The sequence below is a fragment of the Corvus moneduloides genome, chromosome 3 (assembly GCF_009650955.1).
Source record: "Corvus moneduloides isolate bCorMon1 chromosome 3, bCorMon1.pri, whole genome shotgun sequence".
In the NCBI taxonomy this organism is placed as follows: Eukaryota; Metazoa; Chordata; class Aves; order Passeriformes; family Corvidae; genus Corvus; species Corvus moneduloides.
Window position 1 is genome coordinate 87,975,014 of NC_045478.1, and position 21,030 is coordinate 87,996,043.

Here is a 21,030-nt window from a genome sequence, read left to right on the forward strand (position 1 = left end):
GAAATGTCTTGGGTTTTGGAATTACTTTGTAGTTTTACCTCATTCTATGCATGAAAGTATAACAATTTAAAGGTAAAATTTTCATATGCAGCCAAATCAGATGAGAGACAAGTCATAAATGAAAGGAAAATATATTCTTAAATAATCATAGCCGAATACTCAATTTTAAAGATCCTAATTCACCACAGAAGAATGTATTTTGGCATGTAGGGTTTTGGCATGATGTTTGTGTAAAAAACAGTATGAACATAAGGAGGGGAGTTGGTATCATAATGTGTAGGAGAAATGCAGCAGTAGATTTGAATAACCTTGTGCCTTGTAGTTCATATTTCTGATCCAATTTTGCACTTTCTTTAGTTCTGTGATGATTACAAGAGAGCTTTGTGGTGTAAATTTGGAGTTTTCATTTGGAGGTGGGGTGAGGAATTCGCTAGGATCTACTACAGTTGTTGTGACCAAAAATGATTATGTTCTTTGCTGTCACCCTGCATTTTGTCAGGTGTAATAGAAATGCCAGCTGCTCCTCATCACTTGCTGAAATCACTGTTTTCTTGTCGTGGGTACATGTAAAGATCAGATTTGCACAAAATGGAGAAAAAAGCTCAAATTAGGGAGTATGAAAACTGTAGATAAGGATTTGCTGAGAGTGAATCTGCATATCAGAAAAAAATATCATGAAACACTAGGAGAGTGTTGTGATTCAAAGGGGTATTTTGTAAATATTTTGTTAGTTTTGTAAATGCATCACAGCCCTCTCAACCTTGGAATGTATAACATACTACCATTGTCATTTTCTGAGTGAACAGAGTGTATGTTGGGACTTTGAAATATAGAGGTCATGTTCTTAAAATTTCTGGTATCATGAATCTAGGTTATGAAAACTATTGACTTAACTTAAAAATTGTAACATAAAGAAAATTGAAAGAAAGCATCAGCTTTCCAGGATACACACTGGTAATTACTTTCCTGGTCTTGCATATATAAGGGAGATTATACAACTTTTCTTGTAAAGAAACTTTGATACTTGTTCATAGGCAAAAGTGTCACTTTCCCATGAAAAAATGTATTGTTATGGCAGTAAGTGGCACTTTGTAAATGGCCATATATCATTTGAGCGCTGGGAAAACACAAGCATTTTTGATAAATGCAGTTTCAGTGCCTTTCAAGGTATCTCAAGGTCAGGGAAAAAAATGAAAAAAAAATAGCATGTTATTTTTAAAAATGTTTGCTCAACTTCCATGTTTCACTATTCATACTATCTAATGATATCACATCTACTGTGTTGGTTTTAAGAAAGAAATTTTTGATTTTTATTTTATTATTTAAGGTTAATATGGGACATGTTGTGTTAGGAATTAAGCAAATCAAAGTTTGTAGACTTTTGATATTGAGGATTTTTTTTGTCGTAAATGTGCAGAATTTTAACCACATGGAATTAGATCACTCAATTTCAGTGCTCAGAGAAATTTTAGGTTCACCTTATGAACTTTCTTCCTACCTGATTGTTGTTTTGCGTAACTCATCTGGTGCCACTGAAGTCACTGCCAATTTACATTAAAATAAGTGCAAATTTTGTGCTCTTACTTGTGTTGCAAGCTTCAAAAAAAACCACGTGGAGTTTAGACAAAGATAAACCAACAGGGAGTGGATTATTTTGTTTCAAGCTTATTTGTACAAAGGTATATTCTTTATCAATGAATGTTTCTGAGAAGTTGACAGATTCTGACTGTTAGATTTAGTTCATCTTGTAGAGGTGGGGAAAGCCCTGTTCATCACAGAAATGCTCTTAGGAGGTTTCTTTGCTGCTGAGTTTGTGAAAGGGCAAAGGTGAAGGAGTGGGGAGAAAATTCTTTTGCTAACACAAGTATTTCCTGTAGACAGCAATTACATACAGGTCTGTGAACTTTAGTTAGCTACCCACAAGCATTTGAACTGTGAGCTCAATGTAGTGTTTGTACAACCTTCCTTTATTTCCAAGGTATCTGGTAGAGACTTTTTAAAAATTAAATACTTTTTTTTTTCTCCTGTTACAAGTGAAAGATCAAATAATGCAATTATTTGACCATTTTCTCACCAATTTACAGTCTGTGTACCCTAAGAGAGTTCATTAAGTAGGAAGCATACATAGAAGCTCAGCTTTTTCCTGACTTTTTCTGCAAGCTATGATTCTAACTGTGCTACTCTATATCTAGCTATTTTACAGTGCTTTTGTCAACTCATTGCTAGATGTTCCTTGACTCGGAGTTCTGTGCTTGAGCTTAATTTGGATTAAATTGTACATTTCCTTTTCTCTGTGGCTCTTACTCAAATGGAGGTGTTGCTTAATGCTGCCTCTAAGTCTTGTGTGTTTATTCCTAAATAGTAATAGTGTATAGTAACAATGAGGAAAATCTGTATAATGGCTACATCTAATCTGGTACAATAAAGAAAAATACTATTTCAAAGGAAAATGTATTCTAGTCAGTTGTAGGTAGAACAATATCCTGCGAATTTTCTGTTTTGTTGAAATAGTGGCCTTCTGCTAAGGAATTCTGATGGATGGGATGGTGTTTCTGGATACTAGTTTATGGAGTACAGGCATTGTGGGTTCTGAAAGCCTTGATCCCATGTAACCACCCAATATATGTACATGGTCCCTTCTCTTGGCATAAAAAGCAGTTATTTTCTACTAATACTTTCAAAAGTCACAAAGGAATCCAAGCAAATTGTGTAAGGGGCTTCCTGTAACTTAGTACCAACTATTCAGTCATTTCTGATTGGACCAGGTTGTAGCATCCCGAGCCTTTCAAGCAAAATCCCTCTCCCTGGCCTGAGAAATACAGCTCTGCAATGTTCTCATTTAGGTCCTGGGTGCCACGTGCACCCTGTGGTCCAAAGGAGACCAGGACCACAGAGCAGGATTGGGTTGTTTTTTTTTTTATTTAACTCCTGTCAAATATAGCAGAGAATGCTTGCAAATTGTGTTTGGTATTGTTAGACATCATTGACTGACCATGGTTTGTCATCAAATAGGATCATCCAAGAATGCTGGACTAGCACTGGGGGAATGAGAAAAGGAGCAGCATCAGCACAAAAGCTGTATCTCACTGTAACTGGACATGTATGAGCTGTGTTGAGATGTGTCCAAGTGTTATGAAATTCCAAAACCAGAATTATTTCAACTGTTTCCTGATCATAGCATTGTTTGAAAAAATAGCCCCAAAATAGAGAGATACAAAATAAATGCTGGCTGGAAACCCTTGAGGAGTTGATTGTTCAGAGATACTAAGAATGCACACATCCTGCAGAAATCCAAGAACTCATTGAATACAGAGTGCTTGAGTTATAGAGGCCTTAAATTTACTGCTTTACCTTTAATTTGTTCTATGCCTCACATCACATCTTTAAGTCAAATACTGTTCTATTTTGTACTTATATTGAGTTTGAGTTATATATTCTGTCTTATCATACTGCTATTTTCTGATATGGGCATATTCACCTTTTTGTGTCAGTGCATATGCTTAGAGCAGTTTTCCCTTTCCATCAGGAAGACGTCTACAACTGTGCTCTGGACTTAGCAATCTTTTCAGTGTCTTCAATAGGCCACTACCCTTTTTCCCCAGAAGACCTCTCATTAAGGCTGGGTATTTCAGTGTTTCAGAATTGAATACAGAGTGAGCTTTTTGTTTCACAGTTTTATTTTGTCCTGTTAAACTTCTAATTGCCACCTGGACTTGATATATTTGATTAATACCAGATGGTACTGCACTCCTTTTTGCCGTCCCTGGACAGGCCTAGCCTGCGTCAGACACATCACCTGCTATGGAACACTAGCATCAGTCATTGTATCTGACAGCACTGTTCATACACATTCCTGTGGAAGGAAGGTCTACGAGTGAGCAAAAAACATTCTGCAGGGATATGCTAACCAAGTGTTTAAAAACTTTAAAAGGAGAGTATTTTATTTAAGATATTCTACACTGGCATTTTGCAAACAGCTCATATAATTGGCAAATTATACTTTTACACACAATTTAAATGACCTGCTCTCAGAAGATATTTGACTGTTAACTATCTGGAAGAACATAATACATGATTCCTATTGTCTTATTTGGAAATTCTTGATTTCCAAATACCTTTAATGGATAGAAAGGGGTTTATACCACAAAAGGTGATACATTTACAAAAGGATATGTCTGACGTCCTGATTTTAGAAGTAGTAATGTCACCCAGGAATACACTGGAAAATAAACAATAGCTAAGTAACTTAAAACCTTTTTAAATATATAATTTTTTTTTGCTTTATCGATATGATGAAAAGAACAATACTTATTCCTTTTGATAAAGCTATATGTCAAAAGAAAAGCAATATTAGTTTACCTATAGAGAAAAAGCATAAGAAAAATGGAAGGAACTGGCAGCAGTATCAGTGTTCTTTCAGGCTTCAATGCACTAACATTATAAGAGCCTGAAATTTTGTTTGGTTAATACAAAGCAAAGCAGGTTTTGGTTAGCCTTGCTTGTCAGTGATCAACAGGCAGATTGTTGGTGTCGTATGCTTCCACATGGGGTTTCTGTGTATTTCTTATCACCATACTAAAAGAGAAAAACACTCTTAGGTTCAGTTCTTAAACTCCCCAGTCATCTCTGTTTTAGGTTGTAAGTCAAGCAGCAAAGTGAGATTAGTGCTGGTTCAAAAACCACATGCTGCATATAAAAAAGAAATTGAAAAAAGTGGATTTTTTTCCTAAAAAATGGTTTCCATGTTTCTAAATTAATCAAGTTTAATGTTTTTTGTTGCTCATTTTAGAAGAAGTTTCAAACTCAAGCCACTTATCTACACTTGTTTAAGTTTTTAGGATTTAAAAGTACTCATTTCATGCCATTACATTTTGGAAGAGATGTTTCTTTTTTTTCCTACCCTTTTTGAAATTTTCTTCTCTTCGAACATTCTCAGCTTTTGTGCTTTCAGAAACTTCCTGGTGGAAACAATTTTAAAGTGAGGGTGTGAAGAAAGTTTGTTATATTGCCTATATAATGCCTATATATTCCCTATCCGCTCCCCCCAGTAGAAAAGATATTGTTGTGCAATAGCTGAAGAGTGAGGAAGAGAGAAGAGAAGAGAAGAGAAGAGAAGAGAAGAGAAGAGAAGAGAAGAGAAGAGAAGAGAAGAGAAAGAAGAGTGAAAAAAGAGGCAAAAATTCCATTAAGCCAAGCAGACCAAATCCAAAGACTTATGGTTGATGAACTTCAAGAGGTAAATATACTTGAAGGTCTAGCTCAGCAAGCACCTCCAAAAGGAGTAACAAGTATATTGCCTCTGTGATAATAAAGTCATCAAACAATGAAATATTTAAGTTAGAATTCCTCTCACCTATCTTGAACTGCTTAGCAATTTGGTAGGAGGAAATCATCTGGGTAATGGAAGGAGGTGGTATATAGTACTTTATTCCACCCGTGTTATTAGCTGAAGTTATGTAAGAGTAATTCATTAATGTTTTGCTTTTGCCTATGTAATATTCATACAAGCATCTGTAGCTAAATCTCACCCTAATTATTCATATTAAGTCCAACTTTTTTTTTCTTTAATATACCATTACAAAGCATATAAACATCTATCTGTAACAAAATGGGAAGACAAATACAAAATCAGTTAATGACTCCTGGATGCCCATGAAGTTTGATTCCATTCATAAGCAAGCAGTGTGTTTTCAATAACTGGGCATGCAGTGGCTGTTGAAATCAAGTTAATAACTCTGCCCCATTTCACAGGAGCGGAGTTACCAGTAGGAAAATGAAGATGAAGAGAAGGACGTCGTGCTCCTACTCCACTCCAATTAATAATGGCAAATGCTGCAAGCGTACTATAATGTGACCCATTAGTGACTTTGCAGCTCCCACTCTCCAGTTCTGCTCCAGAAATAGATGCATTTCAGTTCTGTTCCAAAAAGCAGGAACGATAATAACATTTACAGAGCTGGGTAAAAGCTAGAATTTCACCAAGGGGAACATGAGACTTGCTGACTGTTGTCAGAGGAAAACTTGTGAAAAGGTTGCACAAAACTTTTAATGGGAGTCCTACAAAACTTCAAGATATTTTGTTTTATGCTAAGAGTGCAATAATTTTGCATGTTTCAAGCTTTACCTTTTCAAGTCTAGGTTCATAACTACATGTTGCACGTGTTTAAAAAAAAAAAAGGTGCCCATAGCAAACATAACATTTGTCCAAGTAATGATGGCTTTGAAATTCTTAGTAATCAAATATATTTAGCTGCATAGATAAATATTTTTATTTGAAAGACTGTGGTATGTAGAAGTATGTGTGGGATTAAGGAGAGAGGAGGTAATTTGCCATGACCTATTTTCATTCCATTTCAATCAAAATTGCACCACTTAGCTGAGTACTGTAAAGGGATTGCCTGAAGCACACTTGCACTAAATTATCTGTTAATGTCAGGCTGAATTTCTGGTCTCCTGTCTTGTAGGTGGTGACAGGCTTTCTGCAAGGGATACCTGTGTTCTGCACACTCATCAGAAAACTTCATGTGCCAGGATAGCAAAAAAGGCCAGAAATACTGTTAGTTGATGTGAAGAAAGATGTCCAAAGGTTTGAGATGAAGAGCTAAGAAAGCAGTTGGAAATGCATATCTTTGTTGTAACTAGCTCTGCAGTAACAGCAGTCTTTCACTCAGCCAAAATGTTGATGCTTTGGCACAAGAGATTAATAGGAAGTCTTTGAAGTAAAGTTAAATACTTGTGAATTCAGTCAAGGTGTGAAACAAATTCTTCAATTGTCATGGTTTTGCAGCACACTTTTGCTTCTGAGCAAATATCATGAACAGTTAACTACTTGTGCCCTTTACTTAGTCTGGGTATCTAAATAAGAAAACTTTCCCTAAATTCTTCTAATATGTTTTGATTTCTGTCTGGATGCATTTGGACAATACTCTTGGGCCCATGGTGCGATTCATGGGGATGGTCCTGTGCAGGGCCAGGAGTTGGACTCAATGATCCTTGTGGGTTGCTTTCAGCTCAGCATATTCTGTGATTCTGTCAAAACATTGAAGAATCTTCTTTTTTTACCCCTTCAGCAATTTTCTTCTTTCTGATATTTCTTTCATCTCATTTTGTTTCTGTGGCTCCCATGGAAGCCAGTAAGTAAGTCCTGAGTTGACTGCAATGTAGAATTGGATTCTAAGCTCCTGATATAGTGAAAACATGTAAGCATATATGTATATATAAGGCACAAAGGTCTAATTTTCAAATGTGCCGTGTTACAGGGCTCCTTTCAGCGCAGTGTTCAGGTAGCAGATGCCTTCCCACCATGGACAGAGCAGAGATTTCAGAGTGAGAAGCTTGTCTGAATGGAAAGCCTGTATGTCCTGGGCTGTTTGCACAAGCAGTTGAGTGAAATACACTCAAAACAGGGCCTTGACAGGTCTGTCACTGCTGTGGCATACTGAGCATTACGGTTTAGCACTGTTGCTCTAGTGCTCTGTGTGCCAACTGAAGTCATTAGCGGATTTGAGATCTATCAACCATCTGTGCCTGTTATCTGTTCATCCTCAAGTGGGAAAGAGCTATCAGTGCAGAGCTGTAGTGGGATGTGGTGGTTCTAGAAGGTCTCTGGGGTATGCCTTGGTCATTTGAGGTAATGTGCCCCCCACATAGCATTTACTGCTCGCCCCTTCCTCCTGGAAAAATGTTTGAGTCTCTTGACAAGCCTATTAACAAGAGAACTTGTTGCGGTATCTTTTGTTAAATATTTGGCTATGACCAGTGATACCCAGGCAGCTTTGGTTTGAATGAGAAACTTAATAATCCGTGAAAGGGCTTTTTTAATATATATTTTAAATTTACATTACATTGGGTTAATAAATTAGAGAGAAAAAGGATTCGTTATGGCTTTCTTCCTGGTGGTGGATGAGAATACACCAGCTGTAACACACCGTTTACAGAGATGGCTGGAGCCATTGTATATCAGAGCTGAAAATTATATTGACCCTCTCAGTGCAATATACCCTTTGGAAGTCCTTGGGAGGGTTTCTTACATGTGTTATAAGAGCTGCCTCCCTGTGTTGCAGTAATAGGAACACGTGGAGACAAAATGATTGATTATTACCCTTGTTGTTTGTAATTTGATCAGTGCAGCGTTAGCCAATAATGATTTGTTTTCTTTCCCTTACTCCCTTATTGATGTGTTCATTGTCTGAGTGTCTGAAATTCCAAATCTGGAATGTCCTGCCATCAAGTCTAACTCTGCTTTATTGAACCCGAAGGCAAATCCTCAGTATAAAGCTATATGCATGAGGTCTGAACTAAAAGCAAATTCAGTTACTGAACTGAAGCCTCTGTACTCTGTCAAATGCAAACACTGAAATAAATCATGGCTGTCCACTAGACTCTGAGTCTGACAGAGATTGCTCAGACAGTAGCTTTAGACATCTTGAGAACAGTGACCACTTTATGGGGTAAATTTACAGAGTTTTCATTAGTCACTCAGAGAGAAAATCATATTTAACAGGTTGCGATAATTTTTGTTTGGTGACAAGCTATGCCTGAGAGTATTGGCCAGTCAGTAAAGCTGGTTTACTCATTGTTAACTCAATGTCTTCTGCTTGTGTTACCTTACTGAGTACAGCGTACTTCTCTAAAATATGTGCAGCCTCAAAAGATCAAATCTTTTTATTTAATTCAGTCAGTTTATATACTATTGTTGGTTGTTTCAAAAAGCAGCTTATTTTAAATAAACTTGCCGGATTTATTGCCATGGAGCCAGCTCAAACACTATGAAGTGATTCTATAAACTGTTAGGTTATAGACTAGAGCTCTCTGGCCAATCAGGCTGTGATGATAAACCTTGAGAGATCTAGAATATTTGGAAGTTTTGCATTTTGGAGGCTTGAAAAGTTTGTGACTCCCCCCTGAGAAGTTTCCCTCGGTTGTCATGCTGGGTGATGTGTTTTTTTCAGAAATTTTAGAAATAGCAAGGAATTTGTCTTTGCACTTTGAAGTTCTGAAATATATGGCAATTTTCTTTCTTTGCTGGTATAACAAACTCTACGAATACTTGGTTGTGTTTCTATATGTGGATATACTGTCTTAGTGCTTTGTAGCTGGACAGAGAGGAATTTTTAGAGGAATCAGAAGGGACAAGCACAAATTAAATTACTGAGATAAATGATTCTGCAGGAGTTAAGATGACAAGGGACATGCCTTTGTATGGAATAATACAGTTATTGAAGCACTCGATTGCTGAGAATTGTTTATTTTTCTTATTTTAAAATCTGTGATCACATAGAATCAGAACCTGCTTGTAGGATGAGGAATAATGCGGGTCAGTTAAGGCAGAAAAAAATAGCATAAGGTAACCATGAAACTTGAAAGAAATACTGTGATGCATGAGAAAAACATTTGTTTTGCCTTGGCTTTATGTGTTTGGGTTTTCTTTCCCCTGGAAACAGAGTTAGTTAACTTCCAGTCCCAGTAGGCTTTGATCTGTGAACAATTGCCTCAGGAACAAGCAGCATACCCATGCTCTCCTGCAGCAACACTGGATACTCCAGATTTTGCTGTTATTTGAGCTACATCTGTGAATTTTGGGAAGCTAAGAAAACTTATTTTTCTTTGGGTGTTCTCTAAAAAAAATGCCATCTTCCTTTTGTTCCTTGGGAGTTGTGGTCTACAACATCAACTCTTGTTTCAAAATCTCATAACTCGCCGTGATAGAACAGATATTTAACTCATATTTAAAACATCCTAAAAGTTTGTGTAAATAGAAGTGTGATTTCTATTTACACAATAGAGGTGATTTGGTAGAGTTTTAGAAACTTTCTAACAAATTTAAAAGAGAACAAAAAACCAACCATATAGTGACAGACTATGAATATTTCATATTTTATACCTGTTGTAGGCTGCTAACTGTCTACGAAGGATTGTCATTGTATCATAGTTTCTCACACTGTGAATGGTGAGATCTTCCTCCTCTCACCACTCTATCTCAGTTCCTCTCTCTCCACTTGCTGAGCACAGAAAGCAGCCATTACTAAGGTTACTATTTGTAGTACACACAGGTGTCACTGTTGGATTTTTTCCATTCCTGAGTTTAAAAGGGGGGGAAAGATTGTCTTCTAGGAGATTAAAAAAACCTCATAGCACCTAACACTTCTTATGCCTCTGGTAGGATTGTGCACTGAATCATATAGCTCAGAATTCATGGGACCAGTTAGGCTTCTGCCTGTGTTTATGTATTTAAATACTTTTTTAGATCTGTATACTTCGGATTCCCATTATTGTATTTGAAACTGCAAATAATTATAAACTAAATGGCATTTCACTGCCTCACTGGGATATCGAGATGCACGTGCATACCATGAAAATATCTAAGAGAGGTTAAAAAGTGCCTTACAGGGAACTACTATCGAAAGTAGCTCTTCATGTCTGAATCTCAGCATATTCATTCATTTCAAATATTTCTTTGCATTTATCCTGGTATAAAAAAACTAATGCATGTTTCAAAAATAAAGAAGTAAAACTATTGTGACTTCTGTGTGTAAAACTTTTCGCATAATAGAATACATAACTTTAATAGAAAATGATTAAACAGTCTCAATAACTCTATGATGATCAAAATTCAATATATTAATATAAATATGTTATGGTAATAATAAGAGATTTGCAAGAAAGAGGAGTTAATTTGTTTCTAAGAGATGTTTGACCTCTGCTACTTTATGATCTGTTAGAGAGAGCTAAGGCTCACAAAAGCTGGCTTTCTTTCTATTTTACCTGGAAGGCATTATTTTTTCAATAAATACCAAAATCAAGTCAATATTTTTAGAACCAGGATAATTGCCACTTGAAATGGACTAATCTTTGCTCAGAAGTTGTCTGACACTTTATATCCAACGTCAGCAGGAAAGAAATAATTAAGATGTATGATTTTGGTAATTGATAGGGAACATTTGAATGGGTTACATAAATAATAGGCTAATCAAAGTACTGTTTAACAGTTTACAAAAAACACATGCCCTACTGCACGTACATTTATTTAAATTAATGTTGCTGTCAGAATTTATGAGAAATTTTTAAAGAGGATTTCATTTTCACCTTATGGTTAATGCTCTCATAAATAATAATTTGTCAATTTATAGGATAAGTTATACTATTAAATTGTTCAGCATACCTCTTTAAAACATAGGTGTGCATTTACTGTTCTGGACAATTACTCTGTGGATAAAACTGCAACTTTCAAATCTCATTTCCATGTCTGCCAAATCCTACTCTTACTCATTTTCTGTTCTAATGAGAATTAACGGTATTAATAATCCAGTGCTATGCAGAAGAGACCTGGGACTTTTCTTTCATATGCAGTATCATGCAGTATTTTTCTAAATAAGATATTAGTATGTCATTGACCAACATATCTAAAAAATAAATTAAAAAACCTCAAAACCAGCTCTTTCCCAAAAATCAAATATTTTAAAAATACACTCACAATTGAGTTCTGTTGGGGTTTTTTTAAGAACATGAAAGTTATACTTGTTAATCATTTGCTAAGTGTTGATATATCTTGAACACCAAAAAAGCTCAGTCTCATAGTTTGGGGTAGGACTATATCTGCTTACAGGAATCTTCCATTCTTCCCCATTCTTTTCTAAAACCACTTTAATTGTGTATGACTGTATAAAGGAACAATATACTTACAATCTGAATATTTGAAATTAAAGAAAAGGTTGTATTTCTCTTGAATTGCAATTCGATCATGTTTTGTTATTGGATCTTCTACATGCAAACTAAAATACCCATAATGTGAAAGATACACTATTGCACAGTCTTTGCATTTATTTGTGCCTGTATCAGGTTGCCACAACTGAGGCTGCTATTTACTTCGAAACTGTCCCATATATATTCTTTGGGCTCCATTGCTACTCATTAAAAGGTGCTGTGACAGCCTGGCATCAGCAGAGACCCCTCATGGAAACAGCCACTCTTCATCAGTAGTCATCTGTTAGGTTGTTTCTGGGCTGAGCTTCTCAGGCTCTGTGTAGGGTGGCTTTTTTTTCCTTCTCTGGACAGGAAAGTAGGGCCCCTGCATGTGTTTAACCCCACATTTTTGCAGGATACTAATATTTCTGCTTTTAATTGACAGCAGTTTTACAGGAGAGTGTGTCCCAGATGTGATTGCTCTAAAATGAAAGAGTACCAGTGTTGGTCTTGAATGTTTCCCATCCAGTTACCATTTGCCCCTTCATTTTATTTTGGTAGGTTTTTTTCACTTGAGTATGGGGTTTCCAAATAATTCTGGTAATCCTGGATTTTTTCCCTTGTTTTTACAGGTGACCTGTAACTGTTTCACCATCAGCAATGGAGAGATGCAGGATGTTGGTGTTGGCCTGTATCCCAGGTACTGTGGACACTGTTTCATTCACAGGCAAAATCTATGTCAGTTTTTTTCTCCTTTTTTCCAAGGTAGCTGTAAGGGACATCAAAGCAGCAGGTAACATGTCTAAATGAGAAACTGGGAAATGGAAATTAATTAAAGGAGAGTAAAAAAATATGATCTAGTTGAAAACATTCTTCATAGTCCTGATTACAGCATTAAAACAGTTTATATAGTATACATCTTTATATTTTATTTTTATGGAGGTGGTAGTCTTTTCTAAGTAAGAATAAATGCTGACACCAAGAATGTGCGACTGGGACTAGTTAAGGGAAACCTGTTCAGCGATGCTTTAGAATAAAGATATTTTGCACCTGAGAGCCTTCAGAATTAGTAATTAAAAGAAAAAGATTGATATATTTATAAGTAAATTAGCATAACAAAGAAACCAGTAAGGTGAAAAAATAAGTCCCTTAAGAGATAGATGTTAATATTTGAATTTCTTATTATTGTTTCTTATTTGTACTAGGTAAGAAGTATGTACCAATGAAGGTTTTATCATCATAGAATTATTAACCTGTAATCATAAATATGGAAAATTAGTATGTATAGTTTAAAATTACATTTTACCATCTAATTTTTTTTTTAATGCATGGTTGAATTATGTTTGTCAATACCTCAGTGGGCCTGTCACTGTTGTTTCTTTTCCTACTAATGTCATATGTAAGATATGACTAAGGACACTTAATATCTTGAGGCCTGCCTTGTAGTAAAGATGAGGAAAAGGTGGTTAGGAGGATGTGGGAATTAGTGTCATGAAAAGTGCAAAACAGTAATTTGATTTCATAATGGAATGAAAACAATACTTGAGAAAAATGAAATATGATTTTGGAGCATTATTATTAGGGAAATGTTTGCTTTTGGTTGAAAAAAAGCCCTTAACTGTGAAGAAAGTGTCTGTCTATGTTCAATGATAATGCACTGCCAAGGAATGCAAGAGACTCTTTCCCAAGTCACTTGAGAGCAGTTTGAGTTTTGCTATAGCAAAAAAGCTGGGGAAATTGTGAACTTAAATCTGTGGTTTACAAGTCCTGGGCAAATGTCCTTCCAGATGAATTCATATGCTTCCAGACAGAATTGTCATCAAACCCACTAGTGTCTCCATGAGATGAAATTTAATTAAAAGTTCTTTATTTAGCCTTATTAAGAGATTGTATATTGTTGTATGGCTTGATAGCTTCAGCATCACAATATATTTTAAAATAGGTAAAATCCTATGGTCCTGCTCTGCATCACCTTGCCAGCAGCTTTGGGAGTGTGCCCAGTGATCTCACAATAAGCGTAATGGATACTCTCCCAGTGGGTTCTTGAGGAGATTAGCCACAGATATTTTATTAGGCCAGAAGGGATATGAAAAGAGTCAGGCCCTTGTCGATACCTGCTCTAAGAGTCAAAAAACTAAATAAACATGGTTTGGTGCAGGGCTCTGACCCTTGGCAACATCCTCTATTTTGCCAACAACATTTGGGATTTTTAGTTGCTGAATAAGGCAGACAAGACTATAAATGCATCCAGGACCTGAATAAGCCAAAAATTCTTCTTCCAGGCTGATAATGCCAGAATTATTCTTTCAACGGGTCATTCCCATAAGGAAAGAACCATCAACCCCATTTCTGCTACAGCAGAAATGTTTGCCTGGTAAAGCCAGTTGTTTCTCAGCTAAGGAAACACATGACTCAAAAGTATATAGCAGATGTTGTTAACAGCCTCCTTCAGAGAGACAGAAGCGTGTATTTGGGCAGTGTGTGCGTCTTGAGAGTGCCAGCAGCTCCCTAATGAGCTGTGCTGCCCCAGCTGTCACATGCCACAAGAACAGAGGCTGGGCCAAAATATGTGTAAAACAGAGGCAATGGCCATGTTTCTTCTTTCAACTCTGTACACCGAGTTCTTTGGCTTTGGGACATAGTATACTCCATTTTCTCCCGATGTGAAATAATGGGTTGATTGTTGGCCCCTTTGAGCTGTGCTTGCAGTGACCGTCAGGTAATTGATCAGGTTAGTGCCCTGAAACTGAGCAGAAGCAATAGAAATATAACTCAGTCCCTCCTGCTCTGAACTGTCACAGTTACCTTGTTCCCTATTTGCCCTGTTCCCTGAATCAGGGTTCTTGGAGAGTCACTGGGAGGCCATTGCCTTCCTCCTGCCCTGAATACACAAAAGGCAGAAACACATGAAGAGATCCTGGCATGGCTCCTATTACCAATGAATATAAATCTTCTAAGCATTAATTTTCCTCCCCTAACCCAGAGCAGCTGATTTAACAGGGAATTTATTTGTTTCTTAACTTAATTGCTTGATACTTCAGATGTAATCATGTTAGCTACTTTCAAATCGTTAAAGGGAAATGGCAGTAGAGACTCCTCTGTTAAGTTTTTTTCTTTCTTTCCTCCTCTACCACCCCTCACAGCATGTCTTTACTGAACCACAGCTGTGACCCAAACTGTGTGATCGTTTTTGAAGGAAACCAGCTTTTACTTCACTCTGTCCGAGAGATCCAGATTGGTGAAGAGGTAATTAACTTGTCCTCCCTTCCATCACAGACACCTGCAACAATGACATCTCCCTAAATAAATTCCAGACTGCTGGGCCACCAGCTTAATATTTTGATGATATATTGATGCCACTTTCTAGCACATAGCTATCAGGGGGAAAATGATAAATAGAATCATCTCTTCACACTGCCTGGGCCCCATAATCATTACTTCTCATAAATCACTAGCAGTCTTGATAAATTCCTGTTCCTCCTTTCCTCCTCTAGGCACTTCATTTTGTTTGTATTTGAGTGTCTTTACACTGACGGGAACACTTACAATATTTCTGAGTGGAATGCAGTGTTCACTAAGTTACTGCAACAAGAAGCATTTGTCAGGCAGCAACTATGCAGTTGTGGTAAACCTTTCATTGACAGTGAAAGCAACAAAACAAGGTTTGTTTTCTTGTCCATTTCACTAGGAAAGACTTCAAAATATCCTTTTCAAGAGATTTCTGATTTAAGGTATTATCTACTTTATAACAGCACTTTTATTAATTTGAAATAAGCATTTGTGGCTAGAAATCAAAGTGAATGTGTTTTGCAGCACTGCAGTACTGAATATGCCTAATAAGACCTGAAAAGAGATGTGTGCATATATGTAACTTTACATGCACCAATGACCTACACAGTCCTAGCTGTTAGTCACTTCAGAATCATGATCTAATGTAATGTGGTTCATGCCTGTTCTTAAAACTGTGAGTATGAAGACCATACATATTTTAATTTAGACATAGTATTTATTTTCCTCCCTATGAAGTTTCTTCTTATTCAATGTATCTTTTCTCAAAGATAGTAGGCTATCAAAATAAGTAAATGGTAGAATATTCTTTAAGACAATCAAAATAAGTAAATGGTAGAATATTTTTTTCAGCAAAACATTGTTGAGAACCAACAGAAATGTTTTTGCATAGTTAACTTTTTGCCAAGAGAAATCTTTCAGGATACAATATATATTTGTGGAGCTATTAACTGTAGCCATCTTTCAGTCCAGCATTCTTGTTTAAGTGTAATTATAGACACCCTTCTTCTATTTTATCCATAAACCATAACTTTCCTCTTGGCTTCCCAGTTCACTAAGATGGGATGCTTATTTAAAAATACAGTAGATTTTAATGTCTTATCGGGAAGAAAATGGGCTTTAGGCTTAAAAGGCAAAATAAAGCTGCAAAGTCAGTATTAGTTTAGATCTGTTATGGGAAGAGGAAGGAAAATAAAATTTTTATGAGGGTGTTTACAAGTCAGCAGTTCAATATTATTTTCTACACCTATTTAATTTTAATTTTCATAACTCCAGCACTTTTGTGTTCTGCATAATGACTTTGGTGCAACTTTCCACACTGCCTTACTGCTTGCCTGCAGCAGGGTGAGCTCAGTTTTAGTAATAGCCATGTATTGAATTTACAAACTTACATATGTGAAACTACATTACCTGTTGTGAGCTGAGCTTTAGCTTATACTACTATGTCATGATCTGAGCTAATGGGGGAGAAGATATATGTTAGGGAGGAAACTGATTGGGTTTTCTGAATAAATTGGGTGCTCTGAGATGGTAAGATGAACATTATTTCAAGTCACGAGGCAACAAGGAAAAACTTAATTATAATAACTAAAAAATTTCTCTTATCCTGTTCAAACTTACACTAGCTTCAGAATGAGATCCCCTGTAAAATAATTAATAGAAAATAAGCACTAAGATTTATTAGAAACAAACGCTAAGTCAAGCTCAGATTAGTAGAAGAGGACTGTGGCTTTCCATCCATTCAGGAACATATTTTTGCACATTTGTAGTGCTTTCTGTCAGAGCACACTACAGAAGTTTATTCATGCTAGGACTTGCTGACCACCTATAATTGCAGGGAAAACAGAGACACGGGGAGCTGAGACTGGCCATTGAGGTCATCTCCGCATTCTGAACCTTGCTTCCAGAAGCTCAGAACTAATTATAACAACTTTTTTACTCTTCAGGATAATTGTAGAATCACAGAATGTTTAGAGTCGGAAGGGACCTCAGAGATCATCTCATTCCAGCCCCCCTGCTGTGGGCAGAGACACCTTTCACTAGACCAGGTTGCTCAGAGCTCTATCCAACCCAGCCTTGAACTCTTCTAGGGATGGGGCCTCCACAACTTCTCTGTAATGCTGACCATCACAGTTTTTATAACTTTAGGTGATGTTAATTTCACAGCACACAAAGATTTCCTTTACCTGCAGTTCTTTGCAAAAATGAAATTTAAGTGTTGCAAAGAAAGGTGGGATGTGGGGAAGGATTATAAAAAAGCAAAAATTATTTATCTAGAGATCACAAGGGCTCCTTTAGTGATAAAGTAGCCTATCAGCTAGTTTTGTGAGAAAGACAAGCAGCCTACTCTGAAGAGGTCTTCATCATTTCCCTGCCCTTAAGTAACCACTTCAAACAGCATCAAGACATGTGCTATAATTTCAATTGACTTTTTGTTAGTTGCTGAGTCTACCTGGTGTTTTGCAGGCAGACACGAGATGATTTTGCCTCTTCTCCAATCAGAAGTCATATGGCTTCAAATCAATTAGTCTTGCTGGCAGACAGAATGGATTATCTGAGGTGCAGTTCTGCTCCAAAATGGGTGCTTTGCTTTTCACCAGCTTCAGAGTTCAGTTAGAAAAAGTTTGTTTCTTCAGAATATTGCATAACTGACCATTGCCTTACTGTGGTAGCCTGTCACCCCCATGACTCTGTGATGCCATGTTCCCCCTGTTCCCTGCCCCAGCCTTGGCCACTCCCTCAGTTTCTTCCTATTGGCTCCTGTACCCCAGCCCCGCCCAGGGACCGCCCCTGGGCCCCTGACAAAACCACCCTGCGCCCAGACCACGAGGTCTTTCTGTCTCTGCTTCCGAGGGTGCTGGGACAAGGTGTGAATAAAGCCATCTCAAACCCTCATGGGAGACCCTTCTCTACCTCCTTCATCACCACTGCGTTGTAACGCTGCTGGCTGCCAGAGCCACATCGAGGGGCTGTCCAAAATGGACTCCAGGATGTGACTGGTCACACGGCCCTAGGAAACCCCTGCTGTGCTCACGGGAAGCTGCAGCCTGCTAGGCAGAGTCAAGCAGTTACCACACCTTACAGAGCAACACTTTTTTAAAATTAATACTGGAAAATAGTTTCAGATGATGAGCAACTAAATCTATTTTCATGATAGATTTCAACCAAGTTATGTAAAGTTTCTTTACTGTAATTCTGTGAGAAGTTTTATATCTATGTATGCTTGACACATTACATTTTGTCCCATTACAGTTTTTAAAACCAAATTTTTCCTTGAGTTACAAGGCATTTTGATCTTAGATGCCAAAACAGAGAGTACAGACTGTTAACCACTGTCTCAGGAACAGATTTCTGTACACAATCCTCCCTAAGACTCTGAGACCCATGACTGAAAAACCAAGAAGATTCCCTTTTTTCTCCCTGTCATTTGCATTTAAATACTTGATTTTAAATTTTTACTGAATTTTCTGTCTCGAAATTTTGAGTTCTATTCTGTTACAAAAAAAATCCCCATAAATTAAGTCCACTACATCATGGCAGTACTGAAAAATTGTGTCCACCTCATTCGGTAGATGAGGAACATGAGAAACTAACTACCATATCTATGATTAAAGCATTTCTGTGTCAGAGCAAGAAGCAGGGCTCAGACAGTGCTGTATTTCTAAGGAGGAAGTCTTAAGAGTCAGTAAGTCTCACGGCTGTTAAATAATTCCTTGCCTTCATAAATGTTTTTAATATATATTCTCCAGTTAGGGGAGGAAAGATTTACTGCATTCTTTACAAACGATGCAATAAAGAGGCAAGCTTTGGTCAGTTGAAGTAATATTTTAATTAGTAGCATACATCCCACATGCAAATACTATTAAGACAACCTTTGATAAATGGGCATATTTCCTAAATATGTACAAGTTAAATGAGCCTTGCATCTAATGAAGTGATCCAAAATTAAAGCAAGTGGAGGAGAGAGACTTGAATACAGGAATTTTTTGTTTAAACAATTAAATTATTAGTATAGACTCAGTCACTGTTAGATTGGTCATGTTTCTAAATATTCTAATTATATTTTACCACTCAGTCTGCCAACTACAAACATTTTTTCACTTATGGATTTCTGCTGGCAGGGCTGGGAATTTGAACTTGGGCCTCTGACAGCAAGAGAAACTCTTAAGTTGTTAAAATGCTAAAAGGAGATATCACTGTGATGAAGCCTCTTGTCTTTCTGTCCAGTCATATGCTTTAATCCAGAGCAGGTTGTTATGTGACTGTTCATATCCACAACTGTTTGGTAACCTCTGAAAAAGAAATGTGTTTTTTGAAACTTCTTCCTACACCCAAGGTTTCTGCAACATAAATGAAAAAAAGGGGGGGAGGGGAGAAAGCCAAAAATATAAAGAGAGAAAGGGATGAAGCCTATAGGCTGGATAGGTAAGGGATATTTGATATTGGCTCTGTGTTTGTTTCACAGTATTATAACTGAACCCTGCCTAATGATGGTTTCAACAGCAATGACAGGGTTTAAACCATTGTCTTAAATATTTTGGCAAAGAATAGACTAATATCATATGAATTACTTTTCCCAGAAGATTCCTACTGTCTTGCACTGTGCCTGAAGTTGATTAAATCCCTTTTACTGCTGGATGCCACCTGAACCTAAAGCCCAGCAGGACACGAGTCAAAACCAGAGATGTTTATGCAGAGGACAAGAGACAAGGAACAGCCAGTGTGTGGAATGAGTTTGACAGATCACACTTGTGAGTTGCAAGGAGACACGAAGATCAGGAGGCTTGTGATGGGAGAGGGAAATTGGGTTTGGAATGTCTGAAGGATGAGGTTAGAACTGCAACTTGGCCAGAAAATGCTTTATGGGAAGGGAGACAGATCTTTCTTACCACACCAAGGAGGATGCAGATTAGGACCAGCTGTGGAAAGAAGTGAGGACAAAGTTGTTGGGGTCACTGAAGATGTTTGAGATATCAGTGTAGGGCTGCAAGGACTGTTTACTTGGGAAAGTAAGAGAACACAGCTGGGGGAAAAGGTGTAAGATAAGGCTGAAGGACAGACCTGAGACTGGCACAAGATGAAATTGTCCCATTGTACCAAAAGTGGCTATGTAAGGAGCTAGAATTGATGGCTGGAGAACAGGTTTAGATAATCAGGTGTTGAGAATAAGACAGGAAAATGATACTCATGTTGAGGGGTAGAGAAAGAATAAGAGGAACATTGGAGATAATGGGGCAGAAGAGACAAAGCTTGGGAGCAAAGGATGGAAAATAAATAAGCAGCACAATTTCCATCCATTCACTGCAGAAAGATCAGAGGGAAGCCTATGGCTCCTGTGTAGAATATTAGTACAGACTGTTCTGCTGTAAGCCAGCAGTGGTGAAACTAATCCTCTCTTGGCTCAAACATGCACAAGCTGGGACAGAACAACATTGTATAGAATGCTAAACCTAACAAAGTTCTCACACTAACTTTTGATTAATTGTGGAATTTTAATTTGTCTCTTTCATTAATAATACTATTAATCTTCAATTATGAGGCCATATTTATTTTAAATGCTTGACTTTGCCATCTCAGTAGACTTCTTTTAACACAGTCTTCCTTCAATATGTAATCAAATTACACTGTAATAATAAATGAAAATAATGCAGGCATTGTTTTAGTTGCTTGTTAATTGCTCATTCAATTAGAATGCTCACTAATTTGCAAAATGCAGGTTCTGACAATGGATTTCATGGTCATTAGTAAAATTGGTCAGGTTTTCCTGTAATTTCTTTGAATGGACTCTCATGATTTAACTGAAAACCATGTGAAAATTCTCCCAATTAGTTGAAGTGTCTAGGCTCAGCATGAAATAATGTGACCTGATTTTTTTCAGCTCTGACCTCTCTGGAGTGTTTCAAAGTGTGTTGGGTGTATAGTGTAATCACTCAATAGCATGTGTGACTGTATGCTGGTCTGAGCTGAGCTGCTTTTTTGTTATATTCTTTTCCTTATCATTAGCTTGTGCCTGTGCAGCACTTTAAACATTTCAAGAACTCTACAAATGGTTAGTCCTGT

The 21,030-nt window shown here is 37.2% G+C and overlaps 1 protein-coding gene across 8 annotated transcripts in view; it reads left to right on the forward strand.

Moving 5' to 3' along the window:
* The window catches only part of SMYD3 (SET and MYND domain containing 3), a 397,555-nt gene that overhangs the window by 304,495 nt on the left and 72,030 nt on the right, over positions 1–21,030 (forward strand). For all 8 annotated transcript variants that reach the window (XM_032102627.1, XM_032102629.1, XM_032102628.1 and 5 more), the window contains 2 exons: positions 12,315–12,382; positions 14,826–14,928. In XM_032102627.1, the coding sequence (XP_031958518.1) occupies positions 12,315–12,382; positions 14,826–14,928 (171 nt within the window). The remainder of the gene's footprint in view (positions 1–12,314; positions 12,383–14,825; positions 14,929–21,030) is intronic.